Raw genomic sequence first — 16,533 nt, forward strand, 5'->3', positions numbered from 1 at the left:
GTAGGACCATCCATACCTCCCTAGTGTATCCTTTGAACTACATTTAGTGGCACTCAAGTCACACTGCCGAAGAGCCATCTGGGCATCGATTTTGTCCCAACAAACCAACAAAAAGAAAACGTCAAGAACTATCCTCATCATAGCCATTCGGCACGCCCTTCGCGAGCCAATACGACCTCCGCGCCGATGCCCTCTCGACCTTCGCGCTTTCCCGCCCCTTCACCGACGACCTACCCCCATCCGAGTCCGAGTCCGAGCCCGAATCTAAATCCGGTGCGCCTCGGGCGTACTCCGCCTCCTCTGCTGAGAGCCCCGAGGTGTGGTCGTCTTCATCGCTGATGAAGACGATATCTGGTTGATGGGGTCTGGACTTGCGCTTCTGGATGCCGTAACGCCCTTCATCGTCGTCGTCGTCGTCGTCATCTTCGCCATCCTCGTCATCTTCGCCAGCGCCGTCCTCAATACCCTCCACCGCATCCTCGCCCACGAAGTCTATTTCAGCCTCTCCCCACGCCTCTTCGACGCTCGCAGCGCCGCGTCGCGAGCTCTCGCCTTGGCGTTTGTTGTTCCGCGAGGCCGTAGTGTCCATAGATACGCTGGGCTTGGGAGAAACACCGAGAAGCTCGTGCAGCGCGCGATCATCGTACACTTCTTGCAAGAGTCTGCGATTGTTGATCGTCTACACCGCCAAATACTGCATGAGTTAGATGCCATTGTATCAAGGGAGGACACGTACCTCCTGCGTGACGCCGAGAATAGTCGAGAGTATGCTCATCTCGGCGGGGTCGCTCTTGTCCTTGCCTTTGCCGTTCCCTCGTAATGAGACGGAGCGACCTTCACGTCGTGCGCTGAGCGAGCCGGCGCGGAGGAAGGCGGTGGTGGTCATGATCTCGTGTGCGCCGGCGAGGGTCTGGCGAACCTTGGCGATAGCGTACGAGCCTCTCGATATGTCGTTTGCTGCATGCATTCCATAGATTAGAGCAATGAATGAATGCAGAGGGCAGCAACGACGCACATGAGTCTGTTGGGTCCTCAATCGAGAGCAGCCCGCGCTTCCCAAAGTCGAGCCACCCACGCTTCAGCTTGCTGAAGTACTTCCCGCCGTTCTTGATAGAGATGCCAACCTGCTCGTAGTTGAAGTAGCGCCCGTAAAGCTCGAAGAACTCCATCACGAGCACACCCAGATTCCGCTCCGCGTCGATCTCGCCCCTCCGTATCTTGGGATGCATCTGCAGAAAGCTAATCGCCATACAGACGATCGAATAGCTGCCCAGTCCGCCCGTGTACACCTCGTTCATCCCCCGCTGGCCGAGAAACGCCTTGGCGACCATGACGAGCGCGCGGAGGGCGCGCCCGCAGCCGCGCATGTCCGCGAGGAAGCCGTTGACGATCTGGCCCGCGACGAGCCCGTTGGACTGGTTGATGCTGATGTCGACGTTGAGCCGGCCGTGGCGCGTGATGAACTTGACGATGGGCACTTTGGCCTTGGCGATGATCGTCACTTTGTCGGCGATCCCGGCGCGCTTGAGGACGTTGGCGAGTGAATGAAGGACGGAGTTTTTGGGGACGTATTGCATGGAGTCGGATTCAATGACAAGATCGATGTCACTGGTAGACCAAGAAGCGAAGACAGAGACAGATATTAAGGGATTGACGGAGGGAAGAGAAGTTAGGTAACGGGCTCACCCGCTCGGGAGGTAGAGTTTTGTGCCATAGCTTCCAAAGGGGAGAACTTTGGCGTCGGGGAACGCACTCGTAACAGCCTTGCCTACGAGCTTGACCACAAGACCACGTATCTCGTCCTCAATACTTGTCGGTGACATGTAGTCGACAAAGGCCTCCACTTCTCGATGGAACCTACAGCACACATAAGGATGTCAAAGAATGGAGAAATGCAAGGACTACGTACATCTCTGCGACGTTGTGGCAACCGTCCCAGTCGACCAAGTGCACCCAAGGCGTCTTCCTTGACGGCGCGCGCCCTCGGTCGTGGCCATATGCGCGGCCGACAAGTTCGTCTTCATCGAACACGAAATCGTAACTGCGCTTCGCGCCACGGTCTCTCTCCCTGTCTCTATCTCTGTCCCTCGTCCTGTCTCTATCCCGATCCCAATCGCGCCTGTTCTTGCCCACATCCCATTCTCGTTCCGGCGCCCTCTCCTTCCTAGTTGACCTGGGTGACTCGTCGTCGGCAAAGAAGGGTATAAAGTCGTCTCCCTGGGCAAAAGATTCACCCTCCCACTCGAGCTCGCCATCCTCGGGTATGGGTTCGTCGTCAGCCTTCGCCTTGCCCTTTCCCTTGACATCGCTGTTCTTGCGCGCACGCTTGGTTGGTGGTTCGGAGGCTTCACCGTGCATGGCGCTTGAGCTGCTGCTCCCCGCCACAGCATTAGCATTCCCGTTCACGGCTCCATCCGCGTTGATGTTGACACCATTGGCGGCAGCAGCGGCTTTGGCTTTCCGTTTGGTTCTCTCCTTCTCCTTCAGGCGCCGTTTGCGTCTATCAGTTGCAGCCTCTTTTTCTGATATTGCTCTTGAGTCAGAAGGCATAGTGCGTGCTCCCGAGGGAGTGTGGAGAGAGAAAGTGACGAGGTAATCAACAGCGGCGAAATTTCTGGCGTGGGTGGTCCGGAGGCTCTTACCGTTTATGATGAAACCCCTGTCGGGTCCGCGCTGCAGCGGGGATGACTTGGCTCGCGTCGTCAACGCGTCAACGCACTTGCAATGAACATTGGACTCGGACCCGTTTCAGCGTCACTCGACGCGAGGTTGAAAGGGTTTTGCGGACTCCTGAAAACTCGAGTATGTGCTTTAATACGGTATTAGCTGGGTATAACATTAGAGAATCCAACTGTCAAAGCCCTAGTCAGAATTGAACCCTGCACAACTCCGTTCGCATTGCCCGTCGGACCCGTCCAACCTGTAAACCGTCTTCGCCTGCATCCATCCCAGAAAAGAGATACAATTCTCTCCTCTTTCCTTCGGCATCCTGACCAGCGACCACCGAGAAGGCCCTCCCCTTCAACCGTGACACCTCCTTCAACGCGTCCTCCTCGCCTCTCCACACCTCCCATAGTAGACTCGAGCGCCCCTCTCCGTTCGGCCTTATAACCCGGCCAAAGACCTCATCAAAGTCCACGTCGAGGTGTAAGAAATCCCTCACTTCCAGCATCTCCTCCGCCATTCGCAACAGCTCCTGATTCCGGTCGCTCGCGATCCACGTGTGATGTGCTGACACGCTTGCCCAGCCCGAGATGAGGTATATTTCCTCGTCGGAAGCGGGCGGAGAGTAGAAGAAGAGAGGGTACCCAGACGCCTCAGATTGCCATTTGGCGAGTTTTTGGAAGAACGACGTTACGCATGGATGCGTCAGGTAGTAGGCAGGACCGAGAGCGAGGGACGCGAATTCCGTGACGGGCATTACGGTATGGGTGAGCTTTTGTTTGCTGGAGCTTGAACCGTTGACGAGTGGTCAGAGATGCGGGGCGCCGGGTGGGACTTGGAAAGCGTCCTGCGCGCGGCGTTTATGTACGCCGCCTGATTGGGTACGCGTCTCACAACTCCTTACGCGTACGCGAGTATATGTGGTGTCACCGCCTTGGCGAGCGCAGCCACTTCGGCTTTCCGGATCGTTGACCGAGCTACTTCCGTGAGATTTATTCATCTGTGGCGGGGGTTTTCATGATGAACTTCATGGAAACACACTCCACCCGGGACGAGGCAGTAATCCACTGACGTTCGAGTCCTCAGGCAGGCTCAGGCCTCACGCTTCAGCCTGATCACCGCGAGGTGAAGAATGCTGCAAATAGGTATGCCAGCTCAGCGATTTACAGGTTCGTACGAGTGCTTATCAGGTGAGCATTGCCATCCCGAAACTGATCCTCTCTGGCCTGTTCATTCGATAACCCTGGTAAGTAGTATGTTTCAACCCAAATCCATTTGTTTTGAATACTATTTATAACTTACCGACATCGACCGATCGGAAGATTTGGACATAGATGGCGACGACAAACACATGTGTTCGATGCTGGTGAGCCTCGGACACACAGCAGTCTTGTTCATCACTTAGAACCCTTGGCGACCTTTGTTGTGATTGGCTAGGGATTCTTTGTGAATGAATAGCTTTGTGATGCCCTCTGCTGTCGCACGAACAGGCTGGTCCAGAATGACCTTCACAGCAGGTACCCGCCACACTTGAATTACCACATAAGATGCCAAGTCCTTACTCGAGGCCGCAGAGACTCAGAATCCTTTTGCTGACTAGTACCAACGTCCATTGACATGCTTCGCCCGGATCTTCTTATAGGCCCTGCATTGGTCGGCGTCATATTCAACGCCTTCCTCACCGGCTGCTTCTCGGTTCAAACATATGTTTACTACACACGGTACTCCAGTGACCGATGGGAATTCAAGTCTATGGTATGTGCTATGTACGCATGATCTCCCCCGTGTTGCACTCACCATCTTTCCGCCAGGCTAGCTTGTTGGCGTACGTTTGGTCCACTACTGCCAGCTATGGTGTTATTAACCATACATCTAGGATCTTCGAGTTTGTCAAGTTCGCTTCCGAGCTATATGGCATCTGGGAGCTAACAGTTGCCGTGGTGGAGACAGGGAATACGCCTCTTGTCACCACGTCTGCAGCAATGAAAATTGTAGCACTGCTGACTCCACTCACGGATGGAACAGTTCAGGTGAGTGACTTCCTACAACGCCGATATAGCAGCGCCCACTGGACACACGAACCACTTTTCCTAATTCTAGTCATTCTTCATCTTTCGCCTCTGGAGGATCTCTCGCTCGCTCGCGCCAGCTCTGGTGGGCATCTTGCTGCTTGTGACAAGCCAGGTCAGCGGGTACATGGCTGTTGCACGTGTGTTCAACGCGACCAGCGAGCTCGTCCTCGCTTCAGAGGTGTCCATGCGTATAATCATGGGGCTTGCGTTTGGCGCTCGCGTCATGTGTGATGGTTGGACTTCGGCGTTCGTCGTGCTTTACCTTCGGTCTATTCGGCAGACGGTCAGGTTTGGGACGTAGGTGACGAATTTGACCATGATATTCTTATAGTGATGATGTTCTATTATTAGGGAACGAAGCGCATTTGGCAAACTCATTCTCTGGACTGTCGGTATGTCATGCTTCTATGTTGCTTGTATCCTTTCAGTGATGAGCCCACTTCAGAAACTGGTGTACGCACTAGGTGAGTGATCTTGGCACACATACATCTTACTCTACCTCTGACGACTATATTCCACCACTCAACTCAAAGCATAGTCACAGCCGTGGTCTTAGTCACCGTACGTTCTCTGACTTATCTTAATCGCTATTCACTTGACTTGATTGAACACAGTACCTGGTTTGCGGTCCCACAAACTGTGCGTAGAGTTGGCTCTATTAAAGCCAATTTTCTTTCTCATTTCCAATATCTGTGGACCATCAGACGTGTGGATGGCGCCTTTCGCAATTATAGGGTCTGGTGAGCCGCTGTGATGTAGGATGCTTAGTGGCTGCTATAACTGACCAATTACCACACTCTCTTCAGTATACGCGAATGTACTCTTAGCGACGTAAGTGCCACCTGCAGTATCTCATATGAATAAGCAAGGACTAACGTACGAAAGCATGAACGGACGCTGGATCCTCCAGGGTCATTGGGCCGGGGATGAGGAATGCAGAAGTAAGGGTGTGAATGCTTTGAGCCCGACATAGAATTTGGCACTTGTCGCCGTGTGTACAGCGTCCTTCTTGATTATGGGAGGTTAGGAGACCATTACTGTTGCCGCGCATGTACCACTCACAGCATCCCTTCCGGTTACAGTTTCTGTTGCCACATAGCTCCTTATACCTACGTAAATGATACATTCCTCACACCGGAAACCATTAGCCAAGCAAGGAATAAACGCACAGCCGAGACGATTTGTGCGTGTTGATCGTGTTCAACAACGACAGATGGCGCTATCCAAATCCATTGCACAGCGGTGGACATGAGAAACAAGCGCCCGAATCGGACATTTGATAGCTCACAGATAGTACTTACTACATGAAGAACGAAGTGGACCACAGTCCAAAGGATAAAGACCCTGAAAGTTCAATAGAACGCAAAGGTCAGCGTGTTAAGTTGTGCTGGCTTTAACTGTGTTCTGCGACTGCATTGAGTTTAGCGCGAGAAAGACGGGTACTCTTTTGGACATCCGCGAAAGAACACCGAAATATTCGGGACCTGTGCCTCTGGCTGATGACTCTGAGTCTGAGAGCAGTTCTGCGACACAGTTCCGAGATGGAGAATCTCACGAGCTCTGCAGAGCCTGTGATACAACATGCTATAGTCATTGTATAATGCCCTCACAGGCGCTCGCTGCCACAGTGTAGCTAAGGCGATCTCACTACCAGCTGTACAAGCGTATAGTACGGGTAAAGAGGCTTTCATCTCACATCTATCTTCGCTACCACATTGCATCCTCAATTATACGCTCTAACCTTTCCCGCTCGGAGTTAGAAAGAAAGACGTTGGTCCCGTAGCTCTCAACGATACGCGATCCTATCTCATATCGCTGCTCTAGGATGTCTACCAAACCCTCGATGCGGACGGGATTATGGATGTTCGCCGTAACTACCGTGACGTTAAGAAGATCGAGTCGATGCATGGGAATGCCATGTTCATTAGGGGTAAGCGTGGCGAACAGCTGTGATAAGGCCGGTCCAGAAAGCGACACGTGGAGTTCTTCAATGTGCGGACACCACAGACATTTTCACATTTATCTCCGGGAAATATTGCTGAAAAAAGGCACGAAGATGGTAAAACTTGTCTATGAATTTTCGCACCGGGGATAGGTGTTTGAAAAGGGTAAAAAGTTCAATAGCAACCCGCGTATTTGAGCACAGAAAAGGCTTTTGAGAATGCGTTTGCCATTTTGGGACGAGAAATTTCACACTCCGACCCCAAATTGGGTATGCCGGTGCCAAAGCAGTTTACCTCTTCAAACACGAAATAGTTGTACAGAAAGTTTACCATCTTCATGCCTCTTTTCAACAATATTGTCTAGAGTTAAATGTGTAATTGTCTGTGGTGGGAAGCGTTGTGACCAAGTCGTGCCACGGAATTTCGTACGTCGGGGGACGATAGAAGTTGATGTGGAGGGCTTTAAAGGATGTGAGAGGCGTGCCGGAGCAGATGGAAGGGAAGAGGTCGACTGCTATGTCGGGGTGACCGGCGCCTTCGAAGGCGGCATGAAGGTGGCTCCCGCAGTATCCTGGCTTTACGCCTGAACCGTGCCTGCAATGGATAGGATGACACCTCGGAAGTCGCGTCTCGTATATATCCACCCGGAGCGTCCCTTCCGGATCCTGCCAGTCTTCTGAGTCTAGTTCTAGCTTGAGAGTCCACGGAAGTGGTGATTTAGAGCAGCAAGAGGCGAAGAATGTAGGGGGAAGCCGTAAACATCAAAGGTCAGCGGCGCGTCCTTTGCTCGCAGAAGCATGCACCGGATGATCTTAATAGAAGGATAACGTGCCTCCAGAACAACTTCGATGGTAGACCAGAGGCGAGGATGCGCCAGTGCCACCTCACGCCAACGCAGACACACATGGGTAAGGCCGAAAATATCTCCGTCATGCTCGTAGGGAGGCTGGAAGGTTACTGGGAAGAAAACAAAGACTTCGGAGAGTACTTCTGGAGGGAGTCGGTGAACAGACCTGAAAGGAGTGAAGACTGCGTCGGAAGTCAGCTATCGAATAAGAATGAACCTGGTAATATGTACGCACATGGTCTTGAGCTGTCGTCGACCGTCCGTCCTGCGCTGCTTCAATGACTGCCCTGGCCCTGAAGTAGGGTCACTTGGCCTTGAATGTTCGATGTATTGGTGTGCCTCTGAAACTTGAGAACGAAAACGATGTGGTTGTTGGGTTAACGCACGCGCGACACTCACCCGAAGCCGCGTGCGCGTTCTGTGAGACACTCCCGAACCCAAACATAGGATCGCCCCTAACGCCGTATAGTCACCATCGAGCAAACTTCCGTTGGCGTTGACACGAACATTCATCCAACTCTCAAGGCCAGATCTCTGAAAATGCGCGAATCCGATTTTTAGTAGGACAGTTTCGGGTCATCGATCATGGTCAGAAGAAAGCATGGTTGTTTTTGTTTATTTGCACTGCACCGCTCTAAATAGGGGCTTCATGCACCGCTTTGCTCTTTCCGCGACCGTTTTGACGCAGGGCGTGCGCTGGACTCCGGACTCTCACTCTCCTTGGAGGCCGCCGAGAGCTCCATCCTCCTGAACAATTCCTGCTTACTATCTACTACCACCGCACATCTCTGCGTACTTCCGGGAAACGCTCGTCCCTCGGTCTCCACGACGCGAATGCAGGGTTATCCGGGTCTTGAAATCCGTGGGAGAGACATGTATGGTTGGGGAAGTCCAGACATCATCGCATGATGGATTACTCTAGCAGTCAATGTCAAGATCCACTTGATGTCAGGACGTCCTGGGATAACGAGGTAAGAAAGGGGAAGGCATAGAAGAAAGGCTGACTACGCTCGACTTGGCCTGAGAGAATGAGGTCGAAAACGAGAAGGTGGGTTGGTGAGCAGGAAGCAAACAGCTGACGAACCAACATACGTGTTTCAAACCTGTAGCCAGACAGCAAGGCCGGCTAAAGTGCTCAGCTCGCCCCTACATTCCCGTCAAGTGGGTGATTAATAGTATTCGCCAGTGTCAGGCAGGCGCAGTATAAAACGCTCTTCAGCAGTTGCTCGGAAGCACTCAACACCCCGCCTCTCAACGTACTCCTCTGCTTTCGCTTACATTTTTCCATCTCCGTAATGGCTGACGCCTCATCGACCGCCAAGTATGAGGCACTTCACAACGGCATCGAGCCACCGTCGTTCAAGCTGCCGCTGATCGACAACCCCGAAATTGTCACTGCCAACACGCTCAAGCTCGTCGAGCAAACTCCCGATGCTCGCAAACGTTTTCTCTTTACAACTCTCACGCGTTACCTTCATGACTTCATCAAGGAGACGAAGTAGGCCCTTCTGTTTTCCAGCATCGAGATGCGTTGTCGGCTAACTTGAGTCCTGATTTTCAGACCTACGACGGAGGAGTGGCATGGTACCCTGAAGTTCCTAAGCCGCGCGGGGCAGTTGAGCACGCCCGACCGCCAGGAGATGGAGCTCATACTTGACATCTTCGGCGCGGAGGCGCTGATAGACACCATCAACAATCCACCCAAGGACAGCGTAACCGAACGTGCTCTGCTTGGCCCCTTCTTCACGGAGCACACCCACGATGGTGCGTCGAGATCAGTTTTCTCGTCAACAGTGGTGCAACGTACTGACAAATCGCGCAGTTTCCAACGGTGATTCTATTGCATCTGAGGGCAAGGGCGAGTACATGTACGTTGACGGCCGTGTCGTGGATACGGAAGGAAAGCCTATTGCCAACGCTGTCGTCGACGCTTGGGAGGCAGACGATACTGGTATGTCTTCTTCGACTATGCTGTTCAGCTACTCAAAAGCCCTCTCGCTGACAATCTCCGTGTAGGGCACTACGACCTTCAATACGACAATGGAGTTCCTGACTGCCGCGGTCGCCTTCGCACAGACGCCGAGGGGAAGTTCAACTTCCGTGCCATCGTTCCCATCGCATACCCTCTCTTATCCGACGTAAGTTCTTGCACCACCTTCGCATAACTCACTCATCTGACTCTTGATTGTTATTAAGGGCCCTCTCGGAGAACTTCTTCTCGCCATGAATAGGCATAACATGCGTCCCTCGCACCTGCACATAATCGTCGATGCACCCGGCTACGAGAAGCTCGTAACGCAATTCTACCCTTCTGAGGACAAGTGGATCGATAGCGACTCAGTATTGGGTGTGAAGAAGAGTCTTGTCGTGGTGCGTATATATTCTTCGTTTTGTCGAGTGAGAGCACAGTATCTGACGAGTGAATGATTTACGCTTCAGGACTTGGAGCAGGTGAATGATGTGGAGAGCGCGAAGGCTCTTGGTTTTCAGCATCCTGAGAGGGGCTTCAAGCTGTTCAAGCGAGACATTGTGATGCGTAGGAAGGTGGACGCATGATAGTATAAATCAGGTCCCGAGTTGTAGTAAAGCGACCTAGCTATCATATCTGATCGGATGAGCGCTAAGTATTCTATGACAACATCAATAGCTGGATCGTATTTGAAAGTGAGGTTAAATTCCGAACTTCTAACTCCTTGACTCCCAACGTCAGATAGCCGGTGATGCGGGTCATTAAAGCCTAAATAACATTGTACTTGTAGGATACGTCGATACATCGCCTCGTTTTGAGTCATGCCGGGCAAACATATCCACCCGACACCGATCATCAACGACCACACGGGCAGCAAAGACAATACCGCACGACATCCAGAGCCCCGTGGTTGCTCACCACGCTCTCCCTCTCCTCGTCAGCGGCTGTATTTGGGTCTAGGGGACCCGGTTGTGCCTGCGTCGCGACGGGTACAGAATGGCTGCTCGAGCTGTCGCTGTCAGAACCAGAGTTTCGACGCGTAGCTTGAGCGTTTTCGGAGTCTGGAGCGGCCACATTACGCTATTCCAAGGTTGTCAATATAATTGTTAGCATATTCAAAGGACAATAGATCAGCATACCGGTTTTGATTTCGCGATGCTTATGAGCTTGAACATGCGCGACGGGTGGTGCCTCTCCTGTCCGTTTGCGTGTGCGGACCTAAATCCAAGACGTGAAGCGAAACGCAGCAGGACGCCCAAGGGCGAGTTGTTCGCAGAAGGTTTTGGTCGGTTTGTGTTTGATTGTTGATGCAAAGACATGGTCTGATTTGTTTGGGAGCGTAAACGGGCCGCCCCGCTGAGCGTTGCAGGCATCTAAACTGCGTTAATACATAGGGCGTGATCAAATTTTGTCGGGACTTACGTTCATTATTGATTCATCGTCGACATCTCCGAGGCCAATCCTTGCTCTCCGCTAGATAACAAAGTGATTGTTTGAGCAGAACACAGCGATGTTGACAAAATCCAAACCTAGGTTTGCACTTACACTTTGTATATTGCTTGTCAAGTCTTTTGCCGCACTCTGCAAATCATTCTGTAAGACACGGTACATGACTTAACAAAGCTACAGATACATGTCCAGCTCACCTGAGGCAAGATCATCTGGCCCGTTGCGGTGTCGTACAACTGGAGCGGGCCGTCTTCGAGTCCAATGACCACCTTGTCTCCTCCCGGAGAAAACGCGAGTGCACTAACGCTTCTGTTTTCTTGCAGAACCAAAAGTTGTTTCCCATCCGACATGCCAAACATACACATTCTCGCCCCGCCGTCTGCTGCATGGTTGCACAGAAATGTGCGTCCGTCAGGAGAGAACGCTGATAGCGCAAGCCTTGAGTTATCAGGCTCTGTTTCCGAGAGCGAAAAAACCATCTGGCCTGAGACAAGATTCCAGAGTGTAACGCCGTCTCCGCCGTGGTTATCTAGAAGAAACTTCCCATCTGGCGCATACGACAGCGATCGATTGAATCCGGAGCCATCGACAGCTAGTCTGAGCGTGATCGCAGAGGTGCCGATGTGGTAAATGCTGATGCAGTCCGCGCAGGCGTATGCAATAAACTGTGCATCTGGCGAGAAGGTGAAGTCGAGGACGGTTGAAGCGCACTCGACGTGGTCAATCTTGCGGTCGTCCAGCAGGTCGCTAGCTAGATGGAGACGACTGCTGTCCTGCGCCACAATTGCAAGAAACATACCGTGGGATGCGAACTCTAACTTGTGAATGCGTGAGGTTCCGGTACGAAGTAAAGACGGAGTGTATTCTTTGCCAGTCCTGGAGTCTAGAAGGACGACGGTGCCGAGCCAGCTTGAAGATCCCACTGCCAGCAACGCGCCGTCGGGAGATAGTGCAATGCGAGAACCTCCGTTATATGGAAATTGGCTGACTAAGTTGCCTGTCTTGGCATCCCATGTGCGAATGAAGTCGTCGTTCTTGGAGCTGGTGACAAACTGACTGCCGTCTGGGAACCATTGGATCACGTCGGCTCCTCCTTCGGCCAGAAACAATGGTTTTTCCTCGCTGGTGTTGTCTGGCACCTTAAAACACCCACATCACCAAAAAGATCAGGCCTGAAACGAAGAAACTCAGCGCACAGAAGAAAGACAGATTTGGCCCGTGTTGAGATTCCAGACGTGCACCATATCACCAGATACACATGCAATCCGGTCGTTAAGGGGTGAACAGTCCATCAACGACACACCAAAGGATGATCCAAGATACAACGGCCCTTTGACAAGCTCTCCGGTTGAAGTGCTCCAGACGCATATCGTGCGGGGAAGCGACGAGGCATCGATAACGTGTGTCCCATCCAGCGAGAAGCATATGGTCGTGCTCATGTTCACATGTCCGAGAAGCGGGCCATCATGCATGCTTTGTCCCGTCTCGGCATCCCAGACCTGGATGCCGCCTGTGGAAGTAGGCAGAACCCCAGCGATGAGTCTGCCGTCGCGCGAGCAGACGGCGGGTTTTGATTCCAGCTCGCCGGACGAGGCTAGGTTGAGGTAGAGCTTCTTTTGTCTCTGGGAAGACAACTCGAGGCTGCGCACATCGCGGTCTTGATAGCTGTTGCATCCAAAGAGAATATTCTCGTTGTTGGATGTAAAGGAGAGCAAGAAGTCGAAGGAATAGTCATCGCAGGGCACATCTGTAATCACGTCGCCTGTTTTTATGTTTTCAACGCATATTCGGCTAGGCGTCATAACGGCTATCATCGCGTCGTCGGACGAAAACGCGACCATGTACGAGCCAGAAGGGACTTTGTGCCAGTCAACTCCGTACTCCGCCTGCTTTACCAGCGGTATCTTTGCATTTGGACCCTTCTCCGCTATGATACTCACGTCCCAGACAAAGACATGTCCTGAGCCTCGGTATTCGGCGCATATAGCTCCGAGTAGTCGCCCTGAGCCAGAGAATGAGAGCCAATGGAGCGGGTGGGTGGCAGGTGTAAGCTGACATACTTGCTGGCCTGTCTCTGCGTCCCAGAAGCGGATGGTTCCATCCGTGGACCCCGTTGCGAGCAAGAGGCCGTCAGGCGAGTGCTCGATGCAGGTTATGTTCTTGGAATGACCAATGAAGGGACGATGATCTTCAGGTGCCAAAGGACTTGAAAAGACAGCATCAGGCATGAGTACGAGACGGTGCGTCAAGCGGAAGTTGGCCGGGTGTAGGGACCATGTGTGGATGACGCAACGTCATGGCGGTCAACAAGCGCGCGTCGCGATACACGCGATTTGCTTGCTTGGCCAATGCCGCCCAAGTCGGCCCGACCACCAACACAAGTACCGCGGTCTCACGTCGATCTGACAGCGAAATCAACGAAATCAACTGCGGTTACTGCGGCTTCGAAGGCCAGGAACGCCGTTTCTGATCCCGCGAGATGCCAGACCTCGTTGACTCGTTCAAAAGTCCTCGCACGGTACCGAGGATCCCGTTGATCCCACCACGCCCTATTCGCGGCCTAGTCTTAGGTCTGCAACCAACACGGCGAGACAAAATTTATGGCTTCAACCCAAGAGCCAGAGAAGCAAGAGCACAAGGACAAATGGGAGTCCGAGCAGCAAGTCATCCCCAAGAACAACCTCCCGCTCGTCTTAGGCGGATTGATGTGTGCCGCTTTCTTGGCCGCCCTTGATCAGGTATGTGACATTCTTCTCCTGGGGTTCACGGTTCGAATAAACCCTCCCTTTGGTATAGACCATCGTCGCCACTGCTCTTCCGACGATCGTTCAGGACCTTGGCGGAGGCAACAATATCAGTTGGGTCGGAAGCGCATATATGCTTGCCAGCGGCGCGCTCGGGCCACTCTACGGCAAGTTCTCCAACATGTTCGGTCGCAAGCCAGTCTTGTACAGCTCTATTGTCGTGTTCCTCGTATGTTCACTTTTCCATGTTTTATTTCCTGTCGTTGACTAACGACTGTGTGCAGCTTGGATCCGCGCTCTGCGGCGCTGCGCAGAACCTGACGTGGCTGATTGTTTGCAGAGCTGTTCAGGGCCTCGGAGGTGGGGGCATTATGCAGATGGTCATCATCACTATGTCGGACATTCTACCTCTCAAGGAGTACGCGTTCACACATTCACCTTCCATCCTACGTAAATCGACTCACTCTTTTCACCAGTCGAAGCAAGTTTGGCGGTGTTATAGCTGCAACGTTCGGCATTGGCAGTGTTGTGGGTGCGCTCATTGGAGGGGCATTTGCTGACCATGTCAGCTGGCGGTGGTGTTTCTTCGTCAACTTGTAAGTTTTAGACTCCACATTCTTTCACCAGCGCTTTTAACGGGTTTTTTTTGTCAGGCCAACTGGTGGTCTCGCCGCCCTCATCCTCTTTTTCTTCCTGCACCTCAATCCCCATGAATCAAAGCCCATCAGAGAGCACATCGCTGAACTTGACGTCATTTGCATCTTCCTCTTCATCGCTGGCGTCGTCTGCCTTCTCCTTGGGTTCAACTTCTCGCAGACCTCCTGGTCGACACCGCAGACCATTGCGCTCCTTGCCATTGGTGTTGTTCTCCTCATCGCCGGCGCGATTAACGAGATCTATACGCCACGCTCGCCAATTGTCCCGCCGCGCCTGATGAAGGCCCGCACACCCGCGATCATGGTCATTATGGGCTTCCTGCATTCCGTCACGTTCTTCGGCTTATCGTACTACCTGCCGACGTACTATCAAGTACTCGGCGCGTCGCCGACGTCTGCCGGGGTCCGGATGATACCGTTCTCGTTCGGCAGCTCAATCTTCGCGACATTCTATGGCTTCCTCATCTCCAAGACGGGCCACTACCGCCCCGTGCTGTGGATCTGCTGGGCGATCATGACGCTCGGCTGGGGGCTCATGTATACGCTCGACTACGACTCGTCCACCGCGAAGAAGGAAGTGTACCCGCTGATCGCGGCCATCGGCATCGGCGGGATATTCGAGGCGCCCATCGTCGTCATCCAGGCGAGCATGCCCCTGAAGGACATGGCGACGTCCACCGCCGCGTTCGCATTCATCCGCACGGTCGGCGGTGCGATCGGCATCAACGTCGGCGAGGCGGTCATCTCGAGCGTGCTGCGCGGTAGACTCGCGGGCACCCCTGCGCTGAGCGGCGTTGTGGGCGACGAGAGCGCGGCGAGTCTGAACGATGCGCTGCGCAAGATCGTGCTGATCCCCGACGCGGCGACGCGTGACGCGCTGCAGCATGCGTATTCGCGCGCGATCAGCACGATCTGGCTGATGAATACGCCTATTGCGGGCGTTGGCCTCGTTTTGTGTCTTTTTGTGAAGCGTTATTCGCTCAACCGCGTTATTGTGCGTGGGGGTGAGCAGAAGGGGGATGGGGAGGCGCTCGTCGTATCTGACGCTGCGCCTGCGACGACTGCGCCGTTGGCGGATCTCGCTGCGGATCTCGAGAAGGGAGAGAAGTCCACTGAGGGCACTGATGATGACATCAAAGGGTCGTGCCCAGCGACGGTGGACGACCAGGCCCAGGACTCAGAGCGGGCGCACGGCTAATTCAATTCGTCTGTCTTCGTTTTCGGTTTTGTCCTTCGTATTTTTTCGTATTTTTGACAAGATGACATATAGGTTTTCCAGCTCACCAAGGGGCTATACACTCATCTTTCTTCATCTACCACCAATTTTCCCCATTCCATATTTTATCTCCCTCACTCCACGGCTTAAATACAGCCCTCCCCTCCCCTCGTCATCTACCGCGACCATATGGATGCTCGCACTCTCGACGGCTGCACCGGCTACCTCCCGCATTTTACACGTGCGGGTCGTTCCGGCGTTGTTCCCGCTCGCACGTCACCGTTTCAAACTCGAAGCGAGATACACGCTGTCTGCTGTTAACAACGGTGAGCTGCTTATCCTACAGTAACACTCACGCCGAGTTCTGACATCGAGTATAGCAAAGCAAAAGAACGGATATCTTCCAGCTGCTTGCAAGCCAGATTGTCAGCATGTCCACTACTAGATCCACCGGGAAATTGGAGCATGTCATGGGGCCACCCGGCAGCTTCTCTACTCATCGCAATGCTCTCTTGAAAATCTGTCGCTTTCTTCCAGAGGTCTTGACCAAGGTATTCGTCTACTTCAAGTCTATGGTTTGTGATCCCGCGTGCGACCATCTCAGCAAGTACACGTCTGTCACGCGTCACGATTGACAGGAGGTAGCCCCCACATTTCCTCAGCTTGGATAACGATCAAGATGGATCGCAAAAACAGACATCGTATGCGCTCTTGGTGCAATTCAAACAGATGGTATGGACCGTGGAAGGAAATCGGAGGGTTCTCAACAAGAAGAGATCATACGTGGAGAGCTTATTATATTCATCGAAAAGCGATGGATAGGGAGAATGCACGATACTCACGTATCCTTTACCAATATGTACTTTCCAATGTGATGTTTTATACCGCAATTATGCAATTCAGATTTTACATGTTCATGTGGTCTCCCAAATTCCGCGCGGTTTTACACAACACAGTGGCTTTCGTGCGTTGT

At 52.9% G+C, this 16,533-nt stretch overlaps 6 protein-coding genes across 6 annotated transcripts; 3 read left to right on the forward strand and 3 right to left on the reverse strand.

Moving 5' to 3' along the window:
* Positions 1–121: 121 nt before the first annotated feature.
* On the reverse strand, positions 122–2,358 carry CONPUDRAFT_47123 (uncharacterized protein; the record flags this gene model as incomplete). The annotated part of the gene is made up of 5 exons (XM_007765801.1): positions 122–679; positions 737–957; positions 1,016–1,608; positions 1,687–1,857; positions 1,910–2,358. 5 exons carry the CDS (start codon positions 2,356–2,358, stop codon positions 122–124), a joined length of 1,992 nt encoding a protein of 663 aa, XP_007763991.1.
* A 419-nt stretch (positions 2,359–2,777) lies between these two features.
* On the reverse strand, positions 2,778–3,457 carry CONPUDRAFT_134659 (uncharacterized protein). The gene has a single exon (XM_007766251.1). It carries the CDS (start codon positions 3,419–3,421, stop codon positions 2,867–2,869), a length of 555 nt encoding a protein of 184 aa, XP_007764441.1. The 5' UTR covers positions 3,422–3,457; the 3' UTR covers positions 2,778–2,866.
* Positions 3,458–4,281: 824 nt separating this feature from the next.
* Positions 4,282–5,874, forward strand: CONPUDRAFT_162084 (uncharacterized protein; the record flags this gene model as incomplete). The annotated part of the gene is made up of 12 exons (XM_007766252.1): positions 4,282–4,419; positions 4,476–4,489; positions 4,541–4,694; positions 4,765–5,033; positions 5,088–5,128; positions 5,182–5,200; positions 5,270–5,297; positions 5,351–5,375; positions 5,441–5,476; positions 5,543–5,567; positions 5,622–5,758; positions 5,819–5,874. The coding sequence occupies 11 exons, from the start codon at positions 4,282–4,284 to the stop codon at positions 5,707–5,709; spliced, it is 837 nt and encodes a 278-aa protein (XP_007764442.1). The 3' UTR covers positions 5,710–5,758; positions 5,819–5,874.
* Positions 5,875–8,227: 2,353 nt separating this feature from the next.
* CONPUDRAFT_97083 (intradiol ring-cleavage dioxygenase) lies at positions 8,228–10,174 on the forward strand. Its single transcript, XM_007766253.1, has 7 exons — positions 8,228–8,574; positions 8,636–9,024; positions 9,088–9,290; positions 9,349–9,477; positions 9,543–9,664; positions 9,723–9,896; positions 9,966–10,174. Exons 2-7 carry the CDS (start codon positions 8,822–8,824, stop codon positions 10,080–10,082), a joined length of 948 nt encoding a protein of 315 aa, XP_007764443.1. The 5' UTR covers positions 8,228–8,574; positions 8,636–8,821; the 3' UTR covers positions 10,083–10,174.
* Positions 10,175–10,203: 29 nt separating this feature from the next.
* On the reverse strand, positions 10,204–13,172 carry CONPUDRAFT_162086 (YVTN repeat-like/Quino protein amine dehydrogenase; the record flags this gene model as incomplete). The annotated part of the gene is made up of 6 exons (XM_007766254.1): positions 10,204–10,575; positions 10,635–10,868; positions 10,918–10,968; positions 11,041–11,088; positions 11,142–12,083; positions 12,141–13,172. The coding sequence occupies 6 exons, from the start codon at positions 13,170–13,172 to the stop codon at positions 10,351–10,353; spliced, it is 2,532 nt and encodes an 843-aa protein (XP_007764444.1). The 3' UTR covers positions 10,204–10,350.
* A 365-nt stretch (positions 13,173–13,537) lies between these two features.
* On the forward strand, positions 13,538–16,489 carry CONPUDRAFT_134662 (MFS amino acid permease). The gene is made up of 6 exons (XM_007766255.1): positions 13,538–13,682; positions 13,741–13,917; positions 13,973–14,106; positions 14,165–14,284; positions 14,342–15,886; positions 15,941–16,489. The coding sequence occupies exons 1-5, from the start codon at positions 13,545–13,547 to the stop codon at positions 15,540–15,542; spliced, it is 1,770 nt and encodes a 589-aa protein (XP_007764445.1). The 5' UTR covers positions 13,538–13,544; the 3' UTR covers positions 15,543–15,886; positions 15,941–16,489.
* The last annotated feature ends 44 nt before the right edge of the window (positions 16,490–16,533 follow it).

The sequence above is a fragment of the Coniophora puteana genome (assembly GCF_000271625.1).
Source record: "Coniophora puteana RWD-64-598 SS2 unplaced genomic scaffold CONPUscaffold_2, whole genome shotgun sequence".
Lineage (NCBI taxonomy): Eukaryota > Fungi > Basidiomycota > Agaricomycetes > Boletales > Coniophoraceae > Coniophora > Coniophora puteana.

What these genes read in the sequence shown, in the direction of transcription:
- CONPUDRAFT_97083 (XM_007766253.1), top strand. Translation starts at nt 8,822, where the DNA reads ATGGCTGACGCCTCATCGACCGCCAAGTATGAGGCACTTCACAACGGC. An exon ending in TTGGGAGGCAGACGATACTG is followed by an intron (nt 9,478 to 9,542) that starts GTATGTCTTCTT and finishes ATCTCCGTGTAG; the next exon opens with GGCACTACGACCTTCAATAC. An exon ending in TGAAGAAGAGTCTTGTCGTG is followed by an intron (nt 9,897 to 9,965) that starts GTGCGTATATAT and finishes TTTACGCTTCAG; the next exon opens with GACTTGGAGCAGGTGAATGA.
- CONPUDRAFT_134662 (XM_007766255.1), top strand. Translation starts at nt 13,545, where the DNA reads ATGGCTTCAACCCAAGAGCCAGAGAAGCAAGAGCACAAGGACAAATGG. An exon ending in GCTCTATTGTCGTGTTCCTC is followed by an intron (nt 13,918 to 13,972) that starts GTATGTTCACTT and finishes GACTGTGTGCAG; the next exon opens with CTTGGATCCGCGCTCTGCGG. An exon ending in GACATTCTACCTCTCAAGGA is followed by an intron (nt 14,107 to 14,164) that starts GTACGCGTTCAC and finishes TCTTTTCACCAG; the next exon opens with TCGAAGCAAGTTTGGCGGTG.
- CONPUDRAFT_134659 (XM_007766251.1), bottom strand. Translation starts at nt 3,421, where the DNA reads ATGCCCGTCACGGAATTCGCGTCCCTCGCTCTCGGTCCTGCCTACTAC.